This window comes from Acipenser ruthenus, chromosome 43 (genome assembly GCF_902713425.1).
Source record: "Acipenser ruthenus chromosome 43, fAciRut3.2 maternal haplotype, whole genome shotgun sequence".
NCBI lineage: Eukaryota > Metazoa > Chordata > Actinopteri > Acipenseriformes > Acipenseridae > Acipenser > Acipenser ruthenus.
In genome coordinates, this window is record NC_081231.1 from 6866806 (window position 1) to 6889990 (window position 23185).

General features: G+C 42.1%; 2 protein-coding genes across 2 annotated transcripts in view; one reads left to right on the forward strand and one right to left on the reverse strand.

Moving 5' to 3' along the window:
• Nucleotides 1-16209, reverse strand: part of LOC131709362 (nuclear factor 7, ovary-like) — a 50592-nt gene extending 34383 nt beyond the window's left edge. The window contains exons 1-3 of the mRNA XM_059011838.1: nucleotides 15905-16209; nucleotides 6540-6624; nucleotides 1288-1347 (exon numbers count right to left, since the gene is read on the reverse strand). Coding sequence (XP_058867821.1) covers nucleotides 1288-1318 — 31 coding nt within the window. The 5' untranslated portion in view covers nucleotides 1319-1347; nucleotides 6540-6624; nucleotides 15905-16209. The remainder of the gene's footprint in view (nucleotides 1-1287; nucleotides 1348-6539; nucleotides 6625-15904) is intronic.
• The window catches only part of LOC117424012 (butyrophilin subfamily 1 member A1-like), a 403039-nt gene that overhangs the window by 109861 nt on the left and 269993 nt on the right, over nucleotides 1-23185 (forward strand). The window lies entirely within an intron of this gene.

Consider the following 23185-nt stretch of genomic DNA (forward strand, 5'->3'; position numbering starts at 1 on the left):
TGATGTCCTGATACCTGCTGCACAGGGAGAGTGAATCTACAGTGTGGAGGTTTTACTGTAGTGAAGTGAGAGCCAGTGGTTAATATGGTGGTGATGTCCTGATACCTGCTGCACAGGGAGAGTGAATCTACAGTGTGGAGGTTTTACTGTAGTGAAGTGAGAGCCAGTGGTTAATATGATGGTGATGTCCTGATACCTGCTGCACAGGGAGAGTGAATCTACAGTGTGGAGGTTTTACTGTAGTGAAGTGAGAGCCAGTGGTTAATATGGTGGTGATGTCCTGATACCTGCTGCACAGGGAGAGTGAATCTACAGTGTGGAGGCAGGAGTAATGAGCTGCTATCACAGTCAAAAACAAACCAAACAACGTACATGAAAAGGGAAGTTGTTTTGCCAATGAGAGGTATGGACATTTCTTTCAATATTTGTTAGGATATTAGCACTTTAGGAACATAAGAAAATGTCCTGAGTCTACCTCCACTTAATTTCCAATTGCGTCCTCTGGTCCTGGTTTCTGCACAGCGCTTAAAGAATTGGTTAGACCAGGGGTGGGCAACTCCGGTCCTGGAGGGCCGGTGTCCCTCCTCGCTTTTGTTCCAACTTTGCCCTAAATTACTTAATTGGACCAATTACCAATTATTGGTCTAATTAAGTAATTTAGAGCACAGCTGGAATAAAAGCCAGCAGGGACACCGACCCTCCAGGACTGGAATTGCGCACCCCTGGGTTAGACTAAACTATGTCAACTCCTTTTGAGATTTTAAATACCCCAGCACTGTGTTTGTCTTTTTGATTGCATCCCCACACTGTGTGGTTGCTGACAGCGATGAGTCTATTACAACACTGAGGTCTTTCTCTTGTAGTGCCTGTTCTAGTTCTATATCCACAATGATGTTTATCTTTACACTAGATCAGTGGTTCTCAACTCCGGTCCTGAGGACACACTGTCCTGCTGGTTTTTGTTCCAACCGAGCTCTCAGTTACTTAATTGAAAACCTTAATGGAACTAATCAGAGCGTTTTACTTATTTTAAAGAGTTGGAGATTTCAAGTTAAATATATATATATATATAAGGAATTTGAATTCTCCAACATTTTGTAAACTAATCAATTAAAAAAAGTAAAATTAAGCAAATTATTAGTTCAATTAAGGTTTCAGTTAAGTAATTGAGAGCTCGGTTGGAACAAATCCAGAAGGACAGTGTGTCCCCAGGACCGGAGTTGAGAAGCAACTAAGAGCATTCATTGTTGTCTGTGACAGAGATGATACATATCATTGTGTTCTTACCAGTTTCCTGGTCTGCATTTTTCTTTTCCATCTTCTCTACTGATCATCCCACACCAGCAACTGATCAGACACACAACAAGAAAACAAGATCAGGAACAATGTCCACTCAGCTGTATAGAACCACATGGAAGATAAAGAGAAGTGGCATTTAATATGTACATACACTGACTTATTATCATATCTATATATATATATAAATGATAAAGGCTTCTACCCACAGGGAACTTGTGACTAGAAGTAGTCCCAGCTTCCACTCTGATTTGTTTCCTTTCAAACATCTTTGTCTCTCTGTGATTGGGAAGCAGGGATTATATTCTGATGGGTATTTAATTCTGTCTGAAATTCCTGTCTTTCACTTAGTGTGGTTGGGAACCTGCAGGTATTAAGACTGAACATTTTTAATAAATAAATAAACCCAGAGATACCAATCTCAGTACAATATATTTTTAAATATATTCTTGTATTGTTAGAATGAAGCTGTAACATGTTGCTGGCGTCCTGCCCAGCTCAGGCAGTGGGTTGGCCAGACATGCCTGAATGCTTCAGCACTGAAGCTCAAACCGGTTCATGTTCTTTACACACAAACAAACAATATAAGCAGCAACAAGGAAGAAGTTAAATAAATGTGTATAATGTTGGAAAAGCTCATTGGATCATTTGTATAACCCCAGACCTGACTTTAACACCCATTACACACAGATCACAGTAAAATCAGGGATGACAGTAAAATTCTTATTAAATAAAACCTCAGCTGTTAAAAAATATACATCTCTTCTATTTCTAAAGGGTTTTCATTCTTTTTTGTGTGTATTTTATTTTAGAGTAATTCAAGGGTCAGGGTGAGGTCTGTAATTAAATCTAACAGTACCCTTCACTTTGACCAGTGACTGAATGCAGCTTTTTGATTTTAAGATGATGAAAGCATAACACATACGTGGTATACAACTGTATTGTATGTTTCTCTACTTCAATTGTAATCACGAAATCAACACATCCCTGTGACAGGCTATCCCTTATACAACACATCACTGTGACAGGCTATCCCTTATACAACACAGCCCTGTGACAGGCTATCCCTTGTACAACACATCACTGTGACAGGCTATCCCTTGTACAACACATCCCTGTGACAGGCTCTCCCTTGTACAACACATCACTGTGACAGGCTATCCCTTATACAACACATCACTGTGACAGGCTCTCCCTTGTACAACACATCACTGTGACAGGCTATCCCTTGTACAACACATCCCTGTGACAGGCTCTCCCTTGTACAACACATCACTGTGACAGGCTATCCCTTGTACAACACATCCCTGTGACAGGCTATCCCTTATACAACACATCACTGTGACAGGATATCCCTTGTACAACACATCCCTGTGACAGGATATCCCTTGTACAACACATCACTGTGACAGGCTCTCCCTTGTACAACACATCCCTGTGACAGGCTCTCCCTTATACAACACATCCCTGTGACAGGCTCTCCCTTGTACAACACATCCCTGTGACAGGCTCTCCCTTGTACAACACATCCCTGTGACAGGCTCTCCCTTGTACAACACATCACTGTGACAGGCTATCCCTTGTACAACACATCCCTGTGACAGGCTCTCCCTTATACAACACATCACTGTGACAGGCTATCCCCTGTACAACACATCCCTGTGACAGGCTATCCCTTATACAACACATCACTGTGACAGGCTATCCCTTATACAACACATCACTGTGACAGGCTACCATTGTACAACACATCACTGTGACAGGCTATCCCTTGTACAACACATCCCTGTGACAGGCTATCCCTTGTACAACACATCACTGTGACAGGCTATCCCTTATACAACACATCACTGTGACAGGCTACCATTGTACAACACATCACTGTGACAGGCTATCCCTTATACAACACATCACTGTGACAGGCTATCCCTTATACAACACATCCCTGTGACAGGCTACCATTGTACAACACATCCCTGTGACAGGCTCTCCCTTATACAACACATCCCTGTGACAGGCTCTCCCTTGTACAACACATCCCTGTGACAGGATATCCCTTATACAACACATCACTGTGACAGGCTATCCCTTATACAACACATCACTGTGACAGGCTATCCCTTATACAACACATCACTGTGACAGGCTCTCCCTTGTACAACACATCACTGTGACAGGCTCTCCCTTATACAACACATCACTGTGACAGGCTCTCCCTTATACAACACATCACTGTGACAGGCTCTCCCTTGTACAACACATCCCTGTGACAGGATATCCCTTATACAACACATCACTGTGACAGGCTATCCCTTGTACAACACATCACTGTGACAGGCTCTCCCTTATACAACACATCACTGTGACAGGCTATCCCTTATACAACACATCCCTGTGACAGGCTCTCCCTTGTACAACACATCCCTGTGACAGGATATCCCTTATACAACACATCACTGTGACAGGCTATCCCTTATACAACACATCACTGTGACAGGATATCCCTTGTACAACACATCCCTGTGACAGGCTATCCCTTGTACAACACATCACTGTGACAGGCTATCCCTTATACAACACATCACTGTGACAGGCTACCATTGTACAACACATCACTGTGACAGGCTATCCCTTATACAACACATCACTGTGACAGGCTATCCCTTATACAACACATCACTGTGACAGGCTACCATTGTACAACACATCACTGTGACAGGCTATCCCTTATACAACACATCCCTGTGACAGGCTCTCCCTTGTACAACACATCACTGTGACAGGCTCTCCCTTATACAACACATCACTGTGACAGGCTATCCCTTATACAACACATCACTGTGACAGGCTCTCCCTTATACAACACATCACTGTGACAGGCTATCCCTTATACAACACATCACTGTGACAGGCTCTCCCTTGTACAACACATCCCTGTGACAGGATATCCCTTATACAACACATCACTGTGACAGGCTATCCCTTGTACAACACATCACTGTGACAGGCTCTCCCTTATACAACACATCACTGTGACAGGCTATCCCTTATACAACACATCCCTGTGACAGGCTCTCCCTTGTACAACACATCCCTGTGACAGGATATCCCTTATACAACACATCACTGTGACAGGCTATCCTTATACAACACATCACTGTGACAGGATATCCCTGTACAACACATCCCTGTGACAGGCTATCCCTTGTACAACACATCACTGTGACAGGCTATCCCTTATACAACACATCACTGTGACAGGCTACCATTGTACAACACATCACTGTGACAGGCTATCCCTTATACAACACATCACTGTGACAGGCTATCCCTTATATAACACATCACTGTGACAGGCTACCATTGTACAACACATCCCTGTGACAGGCTATCCCTTATACAACACATCACTGTGACAGGCTCTCCCTTGTACAACACATCCCTGTGACAGGATATCCCTTATACAACACATCACTGTGACAGGCTATCCCTTGTACAACACATCACTGTGACAGGCTCTCCCTTATACAACACATCACTGTGACAGACTATCCCTTATACAACACATCACTGTGACAGGCTATCCCTTATACAACACATCACTGTGACAGGCTATCCCTTATACAACACATCCCTGTGACAGGCTATCCCTTGTACAACACATCACTGTGACAGGCTCTCCCTTATACAACACATCACTGTGACAGGCTATCCCTTATACAACACATCCCTGTGACAGGCTCTCCCTTGTACAACACATCCCTGTGACAGGCTATCCCTTATACAACACATCACTGTGACAGGCTATCCCTTATACAACACATCCCTGTGACAGGCTATCCCTTATACAACACATCCCTGTGACAGGCTATCCCTTGTACAACACATCCCTGTGACAGGCTATCCCTTATACAACACATCACTGTGACAGGCTCTCCCTTATACAACACATCACTGTGACAGGATATCCCTTATACAACACATCACTGTGACAGGCTCTCCCTTGTACAACACATCACTGTGACAGGCTCTCCCTTGTACAACACATCACTGTGACAGGCTATCCCTTGTACAACACATCCCTGTGACAGGATATCCCCTGTACAACACATCCCTGTGACAGGCTATCCCTTGTACAACACATTCCTGTGACAGGCTATCCCTTATACAACACATCACTGTGACAGGCTCTCCCTTGTACAACACATCCCTGTGACAGGCTATCCCTTATACAACACATCCCTGTGACAGGCTATCCCTTATACAACACATCACTGTGACAGGATATCCCTTATACAACACATCCCTGTGACAGGCTATCCCCTGTACAACACATCCCTGTGACAGGCTCTCCCTTGTACAACACATCCCTGTGACAGGCTATCCCTTATACAACACATCCCTGTGACAGGCTATCCCTTGTACAACACATCACTGTGACAGGCTATCCCTTATACAACACATCCCTGTGACAGGCTCTCCCTTATACAACACATCACTGTGACAGGATATCCCTTATACAACACATCACTGTGACAGGCTATCCCTTGTACAACACATCCCTGTGACAGGCTATCCCTTGTACAACACATCCCTGTGACAGGCTATCCCTTGTACAACACATCCCTGTGACAGGCTCTCCCTTATACAGATGCCATCCTGTGTACAGAACATTCACACAATTCAAAAGTGAACCCCCTTGTTTTATGTGATTGTGTTTTTGTGGAGATTCTTCATTAGCTGTGCTTTGTAGTCGTGTCTCACTAAATGCATGAAATGACATCTCTTATACAATAAGATACACCCGACACACAATGTATTAACTTATACATGAACCCTACTGTTTCATTACGATTATCACCATCACGTCTCACACACTGTTTTCTGACTCCTCCTCACCAGAAGTGCCAGAAATCAACATATGGGTCATGTTACAGGAACACAAAATAACATTAAAATGACAGAATGCAGCCTTTCTCGATACAGGGTTTAGATTCTGCGGTTTCAACACGATCATTGATGTGCTTTGATTTTATTCACAAAATCTAGTTTCCTGTTAGTTTTATAATGTTCATACGATTTTAATCCTATCTGAAAATGGGCCTTTGCTTTTGCTCTGGCTTCACAATATGCCCTGTAGTTCCTCTACAGGGAACAGGTTTCAAATCAATCAGCTCTAAGAAGTTGTTACATTTTAAGGTCCTTTCTACACATTTCCTTAATAAAACAACATTGTAACTTACCTTTTAAAAGGTGCGAGCCACACAGCTTCTGAGTGTCAGGGTCTTGTTTTCAATGCTGGGTGTCTCTCTGCTGTGTCTGTAGAAACTGAAAGCACAATCCATACAGGTGAACTAATGGCAAGTAATCCTGAATGTTAACTTTCTCTGTTTCAACTGAAAAGCTACCAGGGTAAGGTGGCAATGACAGCAGGCTCAGTCACACGCCTCTCAATCCTCTCACTGAACAGATAGACTGACAGATACATTGCCTGTAATTCAAATGGCTTTGATCACTAAAAATCAGTGCTTGTGCCACTATGCAGTGTCTTAACTGAGAAAACGGTACACAGTACAGAGGTGAAGATTGTGGCACATGATTTTCAGTGCTTGGGAGACACACCCCCCTGCTTAGACTGCACTTGTAGATCTCTTGATCCCCTCCTACTATGCACTGGACTTGCCTGACCTACGCACCACGTTACTGGATTCTCAGCTGATGCAGTGTGTATACTGATGTTTCAATTAAAAACAAATCTTTACTGATTTTATCCCTATTTTAATTTATGTAAAATAAACTCCAAAAAATTCCTGTGAAAAATGTGTTAAGATAAAAATTGAAAATGTGGAACACTAAGTATAACTGAACACAGTTCTGGGTTCCTAACACGTCTTTGGTGGATAAAGGAGGGGTTTAAACAGGACGGTGCCTGTATGTTTATTTGTTCCACGTGTCTCTTTTCCAATGGGAACACGGCATCTTTTAACAAACAATACAAAACTCAAATAAATCCTATGGTTTTGGAGCGCTAACAAAATTGAATAGTTTGATCATTACGAGGGCCTTAATCTCCGGTAAAGGACTTTTGATGTTATCTTTCAAACTGTTTAATCACTGCTCCAAATCAATCCGCCAGAAGATATGTAAATACAGTATTCATGTGATTTACCTTCTTTATGCTTGAAAGAAAATCTCTGTTCTTGTACACGCCCTCCAAATGTTATCTGTCAGCAATGTACATTACGTCAGCTTTCTGGCTGTCCTAGTCTGCCCCTCAAACAGTTTTAAATAGAATTTAGATTTATATGCCAGTTAGTTTTTAAGTCCCTGTGGCAAAGTGGTTAACAGTGTGCAGGTGATCAATAAACAATAATCCAGGTGCAATGGTGTTTTATTTTATATCCCAGTGTCTGATGACACAAAACACACAGTAAATAATAACAATGAAAAGCAATGCAGCGGAGTGTATTGCTTTACTGTAATCCGCGGGTTTGTCCCGAAATAATAAACAGTCCTCACACGAAACACAAACACAAACACAAGTCCACAGTGAGTGCTAAAGTGCTCATGGTGCAATTACAGTTCTCTGTGAAATAGTGAAGTGTTGTCCGGGTTTAGTGCTGGCCTTTGGCGACAGCTCCAGATCGTGTTAGCCGTCTAAATAACAAACAAGTACAATTTAGACACGACAAACAAAACACTCACGGCTCACAATACAGCTCTCCTTCCAGTTAGCTTTAACCATTACAAAGGAACAGATCACATCGCTCCATCTCCTTTTGTACCATCTATCATGACCCCTTGGTTAACAAGTGCAACAGCTCCTCCAATCCGCGGCTGCCACATCATTTCCCTTCCAGGTCGATGATTTAGTGTACCGGAGCTCCGCCCCCTTTCTAGATGACCAACTTCCACCTAACCCTGGGAATGAATTGTCTGGCCATCCAGTCCAGGGCACTCTGTTCCCTTTACACAGCGCCCTCACAGCTCAGGAGGGAGATGTACACCAAGAATCACTTTGTCTCTGTCACAGCCCCTTTCTAAAACGCGTCACATTTTGTAATTTAAATAAGAATGAGCTACCAAAACGTACTTTTGTTTCATAGTGTTATTAATGTAGTTATTTATTTGTTTGGTTAAACTTTAATCGAGCCTTTCATTTTAACTTCTTAAAGTCACCACAGCGTGTATGTATTAATTAAACCCCTTTCACACTGGCAAATATGTCAAATTCTTATCAACAGCTACTACTGCATATTAAAATGTACATGCCATTGATTTTAACCACATCATGTGTAATATATGACGCTGCTGCTGTATTATTGTTTCTGCTACAGGTCACGTCCAGGAGATAGTCCGACCCGGGTAGAGCATGCCAGCGTGAAAGGGGCTTTACTGACTAATATCTGTGATTTCATTACACTAGCAGATGAACTGATAATGTATGGAGGTTATTTTGTGAAAACAATGAAATATATATATATATATATATATATATATTTAAATGAAATACTACAACATTTTCTACATAAATAAATAAATAATACATCAAACAGCACCAGCAACTTGAATTACATTAATAGGCTTAGTCTTAATATCATACCGTACCTTAATATCATACCTTCTTTTATTTGTTGGAAAACGGTCTGGAACTGAAGTATTTTTTAATACAGAGCTATTTGAGAATTTAAAATATGGTTATCTTCAAAATTAAAATATCATCAACGGTGTGTTAATTAAACGAAGCGCCTGACGCCGCTCGGAACTTTCGCATTTTTAAATCCTAACGGTCTCTGCTCAGCGGAGTGGAATGTTCAGGAGCCGGTTGCCTAGCAGCGTCTCCGCCTCCTTCTCTGCCCCGCCCCCTCTCTCCCTCTCTCGTTGCTCCAGCTAGGAGTTCACATTCAGCTTCCTTAGATTATATAGCGCCATTCTTTACTAACTTTTACAAATGAGCTTATTGGAGGCTTCGTGTTTTTAAGATGGTTCAGGTGCAGTCCGGGCAGACTGACTGGAGCATCATTACAGTATACCGCACTGCGCTCGGCTTTGTGTGGAGGCTGATACACAAAATAATGAACGACTAATAACATTGATCTGTAATTCTAAATATGTATGTAGTATTCTAAGACATTATGACAACGGTTAACACAAATATTTTGAAGTGCATATCAATAAAGAACAGGCAGTGTTAAAGGTGTGTATTTTGACAGTGAAATAATACATGTGTTATACTGGCATTTTAAATGCACGGTTTATGATTCTAAACTCTATACTTATGGTATCACCGACCTGACAAGTATCCCAGCAAAAGTAAAAATAAAATAAAATAAAAATGTTTTTTTAATATCCAATGACATTTCTACATCACGTGATTTTCATGTCATCTGTAATTCTTGTCATTTTGTAAAGATCTTGAGGTTTTCCTTATAGTTGACACATTAGATTATATCAGTCTGTCGAGGTAGTTAGATTTATTTATCATTATAAAATATGGGGGACAATGGACGTGTGGACGTGACCTGTAGCAGAAACAACAACAATAATAATAATAATAATAATAATAATAATAATAATAATAATAATAATAATAATAATAATAATAATACAGCAGCAGACCTCATATTACACATGATATGGTTGAAATGAATGGCATGTACATTTTAATATGCAGTAGTAGCCGTTGATAAAAGTTTGACATACATGTTCAAATGTCTAAGAGACAGGAATCTGGTCTACAAGTGCTGGGCAGACATGAAATACTGACTATGAAGTGGGGTCTTGTTTTTTCAGCGTGTATCAAATCCTGTGCAAACCGAGTTGTGCCATTTCCCTAGGATTATTTAAACAAGATCGTGTTTGAATCTTGATTACATTTGATAAATCTCGACATACTGAAGAATTGTTAAAAAAATAATAATCCATGTCTACTCCAGTCTGATTTGAACCAAAACACTTGAAAATAACTGGAAGCAAAAATCAGTCAACTTATGAAGAGGCTGAAACTTACAGTGGGTTTGTTAAGTAAGTGAGCGGCTCAGTAAAAGAATCAGCTTCACGACTCGCTCCGTGCCGCTCCCGCTGAGCCGCTCAGAGCCGCTCCTGAGCATTTCTCATCAGGGATCAGAGTGAGCGGACGGACTGGACACCTGCAGGAAACAAGTGGAGATCACAGGCAGGATTGACAAATACGTCTGTCAAGAACGATGAACTGGTTTCGAAGTTATGAAGTTATGCATTAATTGGCTAAATAACATGGTAAAAATTGTTTTCGAATTTGTAGCATTTAATTTCATTTTTTTTTAATGTAGAGCTGTTTTATAGTTATTAATGTATTATTATTATTAGGCTTGTAGTATTAATATTATTCATTATTAACGTCGGTATTGCCGGTATTAAACACAGCCAGATATGAGTTTCAGTCCAAACAGAGCCCCGAACTCAGCGAGGTCCAGCAGGGGACAGTAACTTCACACGGGGGCCATTTCATCTACCATCACTTCAGAAACACAAACAAGTAAATCATTATTATTCGCCATTTTTAAATGTGAAGTAATTTAAATCTGCTCGGTGTGCTTTCGGAGCGTCCTCACTCTGAGAGGCTCGCTTACTTAACGTACCCAGAGTGTGAAGTCATTTGAATCTGCTCGGTGTGCTTTCAGAGCGTCCTCACTCTGAGAGGCTCGCTTACTTAACGTACCCAGAGTGTGAAGTCATTTAAATCTGCTCGGTGTGCTTTCAGAGCGTCCTCACTCTGAGAGGCTCACTTACTTAACGCACCCAGAGCTGAACATGAGCAGCATGATGTCTGTTGCCATGACGCTGTGCTTATAAACAGAGAACTGCATTTAAAATGGCTGCAGGGGGAGGGGCCAGTCTTCTTCAATACAACCATGTAACAATTTTTTATTTTTTTTTTGTTCCTGGGTAGTAAGTGTTATTTCCTAATTGATTATGCCTCAAAAGTATAGAAAATGGCTATTATTCCCCACAAACTTTGCTTTTGTGACCAGTACAGTGATATTTTGAAATTTACCTATTTTCCAGAACATTCCAGATAGATTCAGTGCTGAGTAAACTTGGAGTAACTTCTAGAACTTTCTAGAACTTTCCAGTAATATAAATAGTAGTATAAATACAGGGGCCTTAAGCCCACCAGTTCAGTTTAGTTCCAGCTGCCTAAGTGGATACATATCTGCATTTTTCTGAGATGGCATCAAGAGGCTGCAAGCATCCGGCCAATTTATCAAGACAAGAGCGAAAAAGTACTCTGTGGAAGCATCTGCTAAGATGTGTGAGGCCTACAAGGCATATTTCGGCATGCCTGTCGGGGATCAAGACAAACCCTGGGCACCTCATTTCACCTGCGAGCACTGCAAAAAAACTCTGGAAGGTAAGATGGACAATTGTTGCTCGGAATTTTATGTTATAAAATTTGTTAAAATTTTTTAAATTGTAAAAGTTTTTAATTTTAAAATGTTTTACAATTTTCAATGTTATTGAAAAAAAAATATCATATATGAAAAATGTTGCGAGGAATTTCTTACACATTAGTCATGGGTGAAATAAATGTATTTTTGTAGGATGGTACAGAGGGGAAAAGAGATCCATGAAGTTCGCTATCCCAAGAATTTGGCGGGAACCCACTGACCACTCAAGCAACTGCTACTTCTGCATGGTGGACCCTTCCAAACGTCGGACTGGCAAGAATGCACCTGCTATCACGTATCCAGACCTTCCTTCATCCATCGCCCCGGTGCCACACTGCCATGAGCTCCCCGTACCCACTCCTCCGGAGAGAGCAGCCGTCTTTAGAAGAGAGCAGCAAGTCAGAGAGCGAGGAAGACGTTGTAGATCCAGATGACAATTTCAGAGGTGGAGCTGAGGAGAGAAACCCATACTACCCCAACCAAAAAGACCTCAACGACTTGATTAGAGATCTTGGTCTCACCAAGTCCAATGCCGAGCTTTTGACGTCTAGGCTCAAGCAGTGGAACTTGTTGGATGAAAGTGTGCAAGTCGCAGATCAGAGGAAGCGTCACCAACCTTTTTCCAGCTTCTTCACCCGTCAAGATGGGCTCTGCTTCTGCCACAATGTGACCAGTCTGTTCGAGGCAATCGGAATCACCTGTAACCAGAATGAGTGGCGCCTCTTCATTGACAGCTCATCCAGGAGCCTCAAAGCCGTGCTGCTCCATAATGGTAACAAGTACCCGTCTCTTCCCCTGGCTCACTCGGTGCACCTCAAAGAGGATTACAACAGCATCAAGACCTTGCTGGATGCCTTGAAGTATGATGAGTACGGCTGGGAGGTAATAGGAGACTTCAAAATGGTGGCATTCCTGATGGGTCTCCAAGGTGGTTTTACCAAGTTTCCTTGCTATCTTTGCCTTTGGGACAGCAGGGACACCAAGGCGCACTACCACAGGCGGGACTGGCCACAGCGGACCGAGTTCTCTGTGGGGAGGAACAACGTCAAGTGGGAGCCACTGGTGGACCCCCGGAAGGTGCTGATGCCACCACTGCACATCAAATTGGGCCTTATGAAACAATTTGTCAGAGCTCTAGATAAGGAGTCGGCAGCCTTCAAGTACCTTCAAGACTTCTTCCCTAAGCTGTCTGAGGCAAAGGTCAAAGCCGGTGTCTTTGTCGGACCACAGATAAAGAAGATCCTGGAGTGCAATGAATTCCCCAAGAAGCTCACTAGTAAGGAGAAAGCGGCTTGGAACAGCTTTGTCGCAGTGGTTCGGGGCTTCCTGGGCAATCACAAGGCCGAAAACTATGTGGAGCTGGTTGAGACTCTGATGAAGAACTACGGCACAATGGGCTGTAGGATGTCCCTCAAAGTCCATATCCTTGATGCTCATCTTGATAAATTCAAGGAGAACATGGGAGCGTACTCGGAGGAGCAAGGCGAGCGCTTCCACCAGGATATACTGGACTTTGAACGCCGCTACCAAGGACAGTATAACGAGAACATGATGGGAGACTACATTTGGGGGCTGATTCGTGAAAGTGATTTACAGTATAATCGTAAATCTCGAAAAACTACTCACTGTAGTCACTTGTAGTCATTTTTGTATTACTTTAGTATAAATACATGTTAATTTGGATTCATATGTTGTTTTTTTTCTGACTTTATGTGAACGAAAAGACACAAATTCGCCTGTTTTCTCATTGGAAATAGGTAAATTTCAAAATAGCACTGTCCTGGTCACAAAAGCAAAGTTTGTGGGGAATAATAGCCATTTTCTATACTTTTGAGGCATAAGCAATTAGGAAATAACACTTACTACCCAGGAACAAAAATTGTGTTACATAGTGTAATCTATGGGGTTTGACTCGATAGCGTTCACAAACAGGCTCCTCTCTTTAATGATAATCCATGGGGTTTGACTCGATAGCATTCACAAACAAGCTCCTCTCCAGCTCAATGATAATCTATGGGGTTTGACTCGATAGCATTCACAAACAGGCTCCTCTCCTCAATGATAATCTATGGGGTTTGACTCGATAGCGTTCACAAACAGGCTCCTCTCCTCAATGATAATCTATGGGGTTTGACTCGATAGCGTTCACAAACAGGCTCCTCTCCTCAATGATAATCTATGGGGTTTGACTCGATAGCGTTCACAAACAGACTCCTCTCCTCAATGATAATCTATGGGGTTTGACTCGATAGCGTTCACAAACAGACTCCTCTCCTCAATGATAATCTGTCGGGTTTGACTCGATAGCGTTCACAAACAGACTCCTCTCCAGCTCAATGATAATCTATGAGGTTTGACTCGATAGCGTTCACAAACAGGCTCCTCTCCTCAATGATAATCTATGGGGTTTGACTCGATAGCGTTCACAAACAGGCTCCTCTCCTCAATGATAATCTATGGGGTTTGACTCGATAGCGTTCACAAACAGGCTCCTCTCCTCAGTGATAATCTATGGGGTTTGACTCGATAGCGTTCACAAACAGACTCGTCTCCTCAATGATAATCTATGGGGTTTGACTCGATAGCGTTCACAAACAGACTCCTCTCCAGCTCAATGATAATCTATGAGGTTTGACTCGATAGCATTCACAAACAGACTCCTCTCCTCAATGATAATCTATGGGGTTTGACTCGATAGCGTTCACAAACAGACTCCTCTCCTCAATGATAATCTATGGGGTTTGACTCGATAGCGTTCACAAACAGGCTCCTCTCCTCAATGATAATCTGTCGGGTTTGACTCAATAGCGTTCACAAACAGGCTCCTCTCCAGCTCAATGATAATCTATGGGGTTTGACTCGATAGCGTTCACAAACAGGCTCCTCTCCTCAGTGATAATCTATGGGGTTTGACTCAATAACGTTCACAAACAGGCTCCTCTCCAGCTCAATGATAATCTATGGGGTTTGACTCGATAGCGTTCACAAACAGGCTCCTCTCCTCAGTGATAATCTATGGGGTTTGACTCGATAGCGTTCACAAACAGGCTCCTCTCCTCAATGATAATCTATGGGGTTTGACTCGATAGCGTTCACAAACAGACCCCTCTCCTCAATGATAATCTATGGGGTTTGATTCGATAGCGTTCACAAACAGGCTCCTCTCCTCAATGATAATCTATGGGGTTTGACTCGATAGCGTTCACAAACAGGCTCCTCTCCTCAATGATAATCTATGGGGTTTGACTCGATAGCGTTCACAAACAGGCTCCTCTCCTCAATGATAATCTATGGGGTTTGACTCGATAGCGTTCACAAACAGACCCCTCTCCTCAATGATAATCTATGGGGTTTGATTCGATAGCGTTCACAAACAGGCTCCTCTCCTCAATGATAATCTATGGGGTTTGACTCGATAGCGTTCACAAACAGGCTCCTCTCCTCAATGATAATTTACGGGGTTTGAGCTCCAGGTAAAAAACAGATAAAAATCACACACACCTTTTTTCCATTGCAGTGTTTCACACTATGTGGAGTCACATCATTTAATGAATTGATTCCAGATCCTCGGACTACATAGCTACTGATTTACCTTTCTCACTGTAAACCACATACCATTGACCAGTATCACTTCTCATCTCAATCACAGACTGTGTCTTCATTGCATTACTCTTTCTCACTGTAAACCACATACCATTGACCAGTATCACTTCTCATCTCAATCACAGACAGTGTCTTCATTGCATTGCTCTTTCTCACTGTAAACCACATCCCATTGACCAGTATCACTTCTCATCTCAATCACAGACTGTGTCTTCCTCATTACATTGCTCTTTAACAAACCAAGTCTGTAAGTGCTCTGGCTTTTCTGTTCCGTATCACATCATGGATCGTTATCGCTGTGTTCCCTGTTTGACAATGTGGGCAATAATCCTTCCACTATCAGTGCACTAGAGAGGCCATTTTGAAAAGAGCTTTGAAACACACTTTAAAGTTATAAGTGTAAAAAGTTGTCAGGATGTTAACAATCAAAAGAATAATTACAGGTACGTATTTAAACAGCTGTAGCAGCACGCGGGGATGGGTAACGCTAGATTTTTCAGAACCACGCTACTGTTGAAGAGATCTGTTCTATTAGCTATTGTAACTTTAAACACACAGATTTAGAGTCTGCTTACCTGCTTTCACTTTCACCTGCACCTCCTTGTGCTTCAGTTCAGATCTCAAACTCTATTAAGAATAAAATAGAAACAGCTTTTTAAACCGCATCAGTACAGCTGAGTTTAGATATGAGAAGTGTATTCTAAAGATTTACACACTCTGAAAAGAACTTCCCATCTGTTTGATCAGCTTTCTAGCCTGAAGTAGCCTGTCTAAAGCTAAAGTACAGGTCAAAGTACAATTCCTGGTTTTATTGCACCGTTCCCTGAGAAACAGCCCTTGAGGAACACGCCCACACACTGTCTGCCAGTGAAAGAATGTGTACCTGGTTCAGACACGCCTCATAAAACAAACCAACACATGATCCTTTTCACAGAACTGGAGCTCATGAGTGAGTTAAAGTCTATTCTGGAAAATTAAAAATAAATAGTAATACAATGTTTCTGTTTTTTTTCTTCAGCTAACAGTCCATTTTCAACACAAGTGGATACGGTTCTGTAGATATGTGTAAAAGTGTAACACAGACACTAATACTAAATAGTGATAACCTGGCATATGCATTCCCATTGAGATTACAGGAGAGTGGAAAAGAGAAGGACAGTGGAGGGGAGAGAGAGAGGGAAGGAGACAGAGGGTGGAAGAGCCTGGAAGGGAGATGGGGTTGAGGGAGAGGAGAACACTGAAAGAAACAGGGAGGAGAGAAGAGAGAAGGAGAGGTTAGGGTTTGAAGAGAGAAGGAGAGGTTAGGGTTTGAAGAGAAAAGGAGAGGTTAGGGTTTGAAGAGAGAAGGAGAGGTTAGGGTTTGAAGAGAGAAGGAGAGGTTAGGGTTTGAAGAGAGAAGGAGAGGTTAGGGTTTGAAGAGAGAAGGAGAGGTTAGGGTTTGAAGAGAGAAGGAGAGGTTAGGGTTAGGAGAGAGAAGGAGAGGTTAGTGTTGGAAGAGAGAAGGAGAGGTTAGGGTTTGAAGAGAGAAGGAGAGGTTAGGGTTTGAAGAGAGAAGGAGAGGTTCGGGTTAGAAGAGAGAAGGAGAGGTTCGGGTTTGAAGAGAGAAGGAGAGGTTCGGGTTTGAAGAGAGAAGGAGAGGTTAGGGTTAGAAGAGAGAAGGAGAGGTTAGGGTTAGAAGAGAGAAGGAGAGGTTAGGGTTAGAAGAGAGAAGGAGAGGTTAGGGTTAGGGTTTGAAGAGAGAAGGAGAGGTTAGGGTTAGAAGAGAGAAGGAGAGGTTAGGGTTTGAAGAGAGAAGGAGAGGTTCGGGTTTGAAGAGAGAAGGAGAGGTTAGGGTTTGAAGAGAGAAGGAGAGGTTAGGGTTAGAAGAGAGAAGGAGAGGTTAGGGTTAGAAGAGAGAAGGAGAGGTTAGGGTTAGGGTTTGAAGAGAGAAGGAGAGGTTAGGGTTAGAAGAGAGAAGGAGAGGTTAGGGTTAGAAGAGAGAAGGAGAGGTTAGGGTTAGGGTTTGAAGAGAGAAGGAGAGGTTAGGGTTAGAAGAGAGAAGGAGAGGTTAGGGTTTGAAGAGAGAAGGAGAGGTTAGGGTTAGGGTTTGAAGAGAGAAGGAGAGGTTAGGGTTTGAAGAGAGAAGGAGAGGTTAGGGTTTGAAGAGAGAAGGAGAGGTTAGGGTTAGAAGAGAGAAGGAGAGGTTAGGGTTAGGGTTTGAAGAGAGAAGGAGAGGTTAGGGTTAGAAGAGAGAAGGAGAGGTTAGGGTTTGAAGAGAGAAGGAGAGGTTAGGGTTAGAAGAGAGAAGGAGAGGTTAGGGTTAGAAGAGAGAAGGAGAGGTTAGGGTTTGAAGAGAGAAGGAGAGGTTAGGGTTTGAAGAGAGAAGGAGAGGTTAGGGTTTGAAGAGAGAAGAAGAGGTTAGGGTTACAAGAGAGAAGGAGAGGTTAGGGTTACAAGAGAGAAGGAGAGGTTAGAGTTTGAAGAGAGAAGGAGAGGTTAGGGTTTGAAGAGAGAAGGAGAGGTTAGGGTTAGAAGAGAGAAGGAGAGGTTAGGGTTACAAGAGAGAAGGAGAGGTTAGGGTTAGAAGAGAGAAGGAGAGGTTAGGGTTTGAAGAGAGAAGGAGAGGTTAGGGTTTGAAGAGAGAAGGAGAGGTTAGGGTTTGAAGAGAGAAGAAGAGGTTAGGGTTAGAAGAGAGAAGAAGAGGTTAGGGTTACAAGAGAGAAGGAGAGGTTAGGGTTACAAGAGAGAAGGAGAGGTTAGAGTTTGAAGAGAGAAGGAGAGGTTAGGGTTTGAAGAGAGAAGGAGAGGTTAGGGTTAGAAGAGAGAAGGAGAGGTTAGGGTTACAAGAGAGAAGGAGAGGTTAGGGTTAGAAGAGAGAAGGAGAGGTTAGGGTTTGAAGAGAGAAGGAGAGGTTAGGGTTTGAAGAGAGAAGGAGAGGTTAGGGTTAGAAGAGAGAAGGAGAGGTTAGGGTTAGAAGAGAGAAGGAGAGGTTAGGGTTTGAAGAGAGAAGGAGAGGTTAGGGTGTGAAGAGAGAAGGAGAGGTTAGGGTTAGGAGAGAGAAGGAGAGGTTAGGGTTTGAAGAGAGAAGGAGAGGTTAGGGTTAGGGTTAGAAGAGAGAAGGAGAGGTTAGGGTTAGGGTTTGAAGAGAGAAGGAGAGGTTAAGGTTTGAAGAGAGAAGGAGAGGTTAGGGTTAGAAGAGAGAAGGAGAGGTTAGGGTTTGAAGAGAGAAGGAGAGGTTAGGGTTGGAAGAGAGAAGGAGAGGTTAGGGTTGGAAGAGAGAAGGAGAGGGAAAGGCAGATCTGGATTTCTAAACTCTTATAATGTTGTTCTAAAGAATGCTCATGCCAAAGTGTAACAGAGAGGTGCAGGAAAGTGAACTGAAGGTGTTAAAAGCTATGGGTTAATATTACTGCACATGTGGTCTCTGTTCTGAAAACAAGCTCGAGAGGAGTGAATGAGAGCTAGAGGACGATATGAAACATTTGCACCATATCTCACGGAAATAGACGTTAATCACAGAAACTATCAACAGTGTCCTGAGGAGATAGGATGGAGGATTGTAAAATAGGCTGTAAAATAAGCTGTAAATAAGTTGTAAAGTAAGCTGAAGAAGGAGTTTAGATCACAAGGTCACGTAGTGAGAGGGTGTGTAAGAAGTGAGTGAGGAATAGGTTAGTGAGCAGCCGTAGAAGAGGAGCAGCGATAGAAGACCATCTGTTCCAGTGCCTCTGTGTGTCTGTGTGTCTCTGTGCCTCTCTGTGTGCCTATGTGTTTCTCTGTGTGTCTTGTGTGCCTCTGTGTGTCTGTGTGAGTGTCTCATGTGCCTCTGTGTGTCTCTGTGTTTCTCTGTGTCTCTGTGTGTCTCATGTGCCTCTCTGTGTCTTGTGTGTCTCTGTGTGCTTCTGTGTGCCTCTGCCCTCACAGAGACTAATGGAACTGTATTTTGTTCTCTCTGTACTAGATTGCTGATGCATTTAAAGTCGATGTAACTGCATAAAATAAACTTCTTGTGTTTTCTTTCTGTATACTGGAGTCCCGTAACACACTGTGTTGGGATTAAATACCATTTGAATCCCTTTTTAAAAAATGTCCAAGTGGGACGGGGACACCCCTCTCCCACTCTCTCCCACCTTGTAAGTGCCACATACTTTAAACCTAATTGAAAGTCCTGGGGTACTGAAGCTAGTAATACACAGACACTGTGTTATAGCACTGACACTGTGTGTGTATGTCAGAGTGTGTGTGTTTGTGTGTCTGTCTGTATGGACAGAGGATGGGAAAGAATAGGAACCCCTGCCATAGCACTGTCAACAGGGTGTAAAGCCACACAGGGATTGACTCACCTGCCATAGCACTGTCAATAGGGTGTAGAGCCACACTGGGACTGATTCACCTGCCATAGCACTGTCAATAGGGTGTAGAGCCACACTGGGACTGACTCACCTGCCATAGCACTGTCAACAGGATGCAGGCTCACCTGCATTTCAGCAGCCGAAAGTACACGCCAAGTTTATTATGTATTGAAGTTAGCAATAAAGAGTGTGTGTCTGTGTGTGTGCCCAATTCTGAAGTGTGAAGTGGGAGGCTTCATGGTAAAGATAAATGCTATTGTCTTGCAGTTGTTAGTCTTTATTTGCTATACTGTTAAAGCTTTAGTTTAGGTTGCTATCGTGTTAACAGATCTGTTTCATTATTATTAATTGTATGTGTTAATAATGGGGTCTTATCTTTTACAGTAAACGTGTCTGTCACAGTGAAATGGTACCAGAAGGTGACTTTCAAAGATAAATAAAAACAACAAAAGCAATCACCAGGCCTACATATTACCAGTAACACAACCTCAAAGCCCTGCACAGCTGTGATTCTAGAGGATAGCACATCGAGGGGCACCACTTCATTACTCCTTTTATTGTGTCTACAGTGTTTTACACATACAATAAAATAACTCCATGAAATGATGTGAAAAACACACAATGTGAACCTTCCTGCAATTGAGTGAACCCCCTACTGCAGTATAAACCTGGACACATATAGTACTGCTATTAAATGAATAGCAATAAAGAACAAAGTGCAATACATATTGTGACACACCGGGGTAAGTCTGTCACTTGCAGGACCGTCTTCACTGTCTCCTTTGGTGTAAGACAGAATCACAGGACCACAGAAATGAAATAAAACAGTACGGTGCCTGTATATTTATTTACAGCAAACAAAACAAAACAAAACAATATCTAACTCAGTTTGGAGATCTGACTCCCCCCCCTTTATCTATCTTATTCACTGGGTAGCTAAGCTACTTACCAGTTTTAAACTTGTTGCACCGGATTTCTTTTTGTCTTTTCCTTAATTTCTCCTTTTTCCACACAGTCTAACCGCAACCACCATAAGCCTCCCTCAGCTCGACCCTGAACAAAGGAGATAATTTCCTTTTATTGTCAACCAGTCCAGCCACTTACAAAACTAACACATCTTAACCACCTGCAGCTGTGCTGGTTTACATTTCAATTAAACCCTTGTACCCCTGGTCCTTGTAGTTTCTTTGGTGGCTGCCATTTTTGTAGGCCCTATTAACTACAACTCCCGCATTGTCTCTTGGGAGATGTAGTCTTTCCCTGCTCAATCCGGCACTTTCCAGTGCCCCGGTCCTGTATACCCTAATATGCTAGGACCCACATATTTACCATTCGTGACCAGCCCACGTCTATGGTCACAATATATACACAAATATATACTGTGACAGAGTAGGGGGAGGAAGAGGAAAAAATGTAGTCCTGTAGGAACCAGCAGGACTACATTACCCAGAAGGCAACAGGACTGCAGAGGAAATGGGAAGCACCTGAGACCAATTAAGCCCTGCATAGGAGCAGGAGAAGCACTGCAGTCAGGGCTGATGGAGTAGCAGCTGTAGGCAGACTGGCTGAAGAAGCACAAGCCAGCTGCTGAAGAGCCCTGAAGAAGGTACTGTGTGTGAACTGTGTGTTTAAAAAGGGGCTTGTTTTGGCTGGTAAACGGCTTAGCCGTCCAGCCATAGTTAGTTGCCGGAGGAAGTTTTAGTTAGTGCTCCGAAAAGGAGTTTGGTTTTTGTTTTGTTTATTTTCTTTGTTATTGTAAATAATAAAAGTGCTAAAGTACCTTTCTGTGTCTGGCTCTGTGTGTTAAAAGTGTGAAAAGTAAACCTCAGCAGGTAGACTGCATTTACAATGTGTGTGTGTGTATATATGGGCATTTCCATGCTAATTGAAACTTAACACATGTGTAAATGTTTGAGTAAATTGACAAGTTGCAGCTTGATTTCTTTGAGATTAAATATTAAAATAAGATATCCCACACTGGAAATATAGTGTAGATAATTTTGTCTGAAAAAGTTAAGTTGAAGAAATTTTTTTCTGGACATGGAAGTGTATAGTTCAAATGTTTGAGAGATGTGTGTTTTTGAGTGAACATATATTGGAGTGGCATGTGGGGGTAAGCAGCCCCCTTTCTCAGAAATGTGATTTTTGTTTTTTTGTGCATTTATGAGATCACTAGAGACTCCTGCTTATACTCAGCTATGGAGGCTGCATATAAGTTTATTTAGAACATAAAAAGGGTTGAAATGTACATTCGTTTATATGACAGATATGAATTATCCTTAAGGGGGGCCCCTTACCTCACCCTACACTAATTCTCTCTCCGACTGTAGTAAGACTCGCTGTTTAAACTTCACTCAGCCAGAAAGCGGTTCAACACCCACACTAGCTTTGAAAACGAAACTGCAAACTAAAAACTGATTCACTTTCTTTTTGTAAATGGACAGATAAAACTACCTCATAACTGAATGTTTATTCAATCTGTGTGTGTCTGCTTGTCAGGGATCGGGGAATAGCATAAGAATGAAATCTGCATTTATACATTTGTTGTTTTTTTGAGTGTGATATATCATTTTGGGTAGCGGGGTGCACACTGCTGGTAAAGTGAACTTGCATCTTTTAAGTATTCTTTGCTAATGAAAATGCTTCTACATACAGGAGTTGTGAGTTTTAAGATTGTTAACAATTAGTGATAGACATGGTGCTCACCATTGGATTGAAGGAGCTCAGGTGATGCATGTCTGCTTGTTTTCTGTGGCAGGCTGTTGTCTGTATGGGAAGGCAATAAAAAGACACAAGGATAATCAAGAACAATATTTTTATAAAGTGATTAACACAGACATACATGCTTATTCCTCAGTGCGCCTTACATTTCCATTGAGTTTATATTCAATATTAATCTAATTGTGTCTAACACAGTAATTTCGTAGCTGCTCAGTTCTCAACACAAACACACGGACAGCTACAACACTACTGGATTTTACAAATCACCTATGCGAGTCTGCACCTCAAACACTTTGAAATATCATTTTCAATACATTTTATAAACAAATACATGATACACAACTGTACCACATTCGTTTACTCTTAATATCATAACAAATATACTTATTATAAATACGTACCTTCTTTTATTTGTTGGAAAACGGTCTGGAACTGAAGTAAAGTGCTTTTTAATACAGTGCTATCTGAGTATTTAAAATATATTTATCTTCAAAATTAAAACGTATGTCAGCAACGGTGTGTTAATTAAACGAAGCGCCTGACGCCGCTCGGAACTTTGGCATTTTTAAATCCTAACGGTCTCTGCTCAGCGGAGTGGAATGTTCAGGAGCCGGTTGCCTAGCAGCGTCTCCGCCTCCTTCTCTGCCCCGCCCCCTCTCTTCCTCTCTCGTTGCTCCAGCTAGGAGTTCACATTCAGCTTCCTTAGATTATATAGCGCCATTCTTTACTAACTTTTACAAATGAGTTTATTGCAGACCTGCTAACCTCTACGCATTTTGAGTATCCGCTACGCATTTTGAGTTG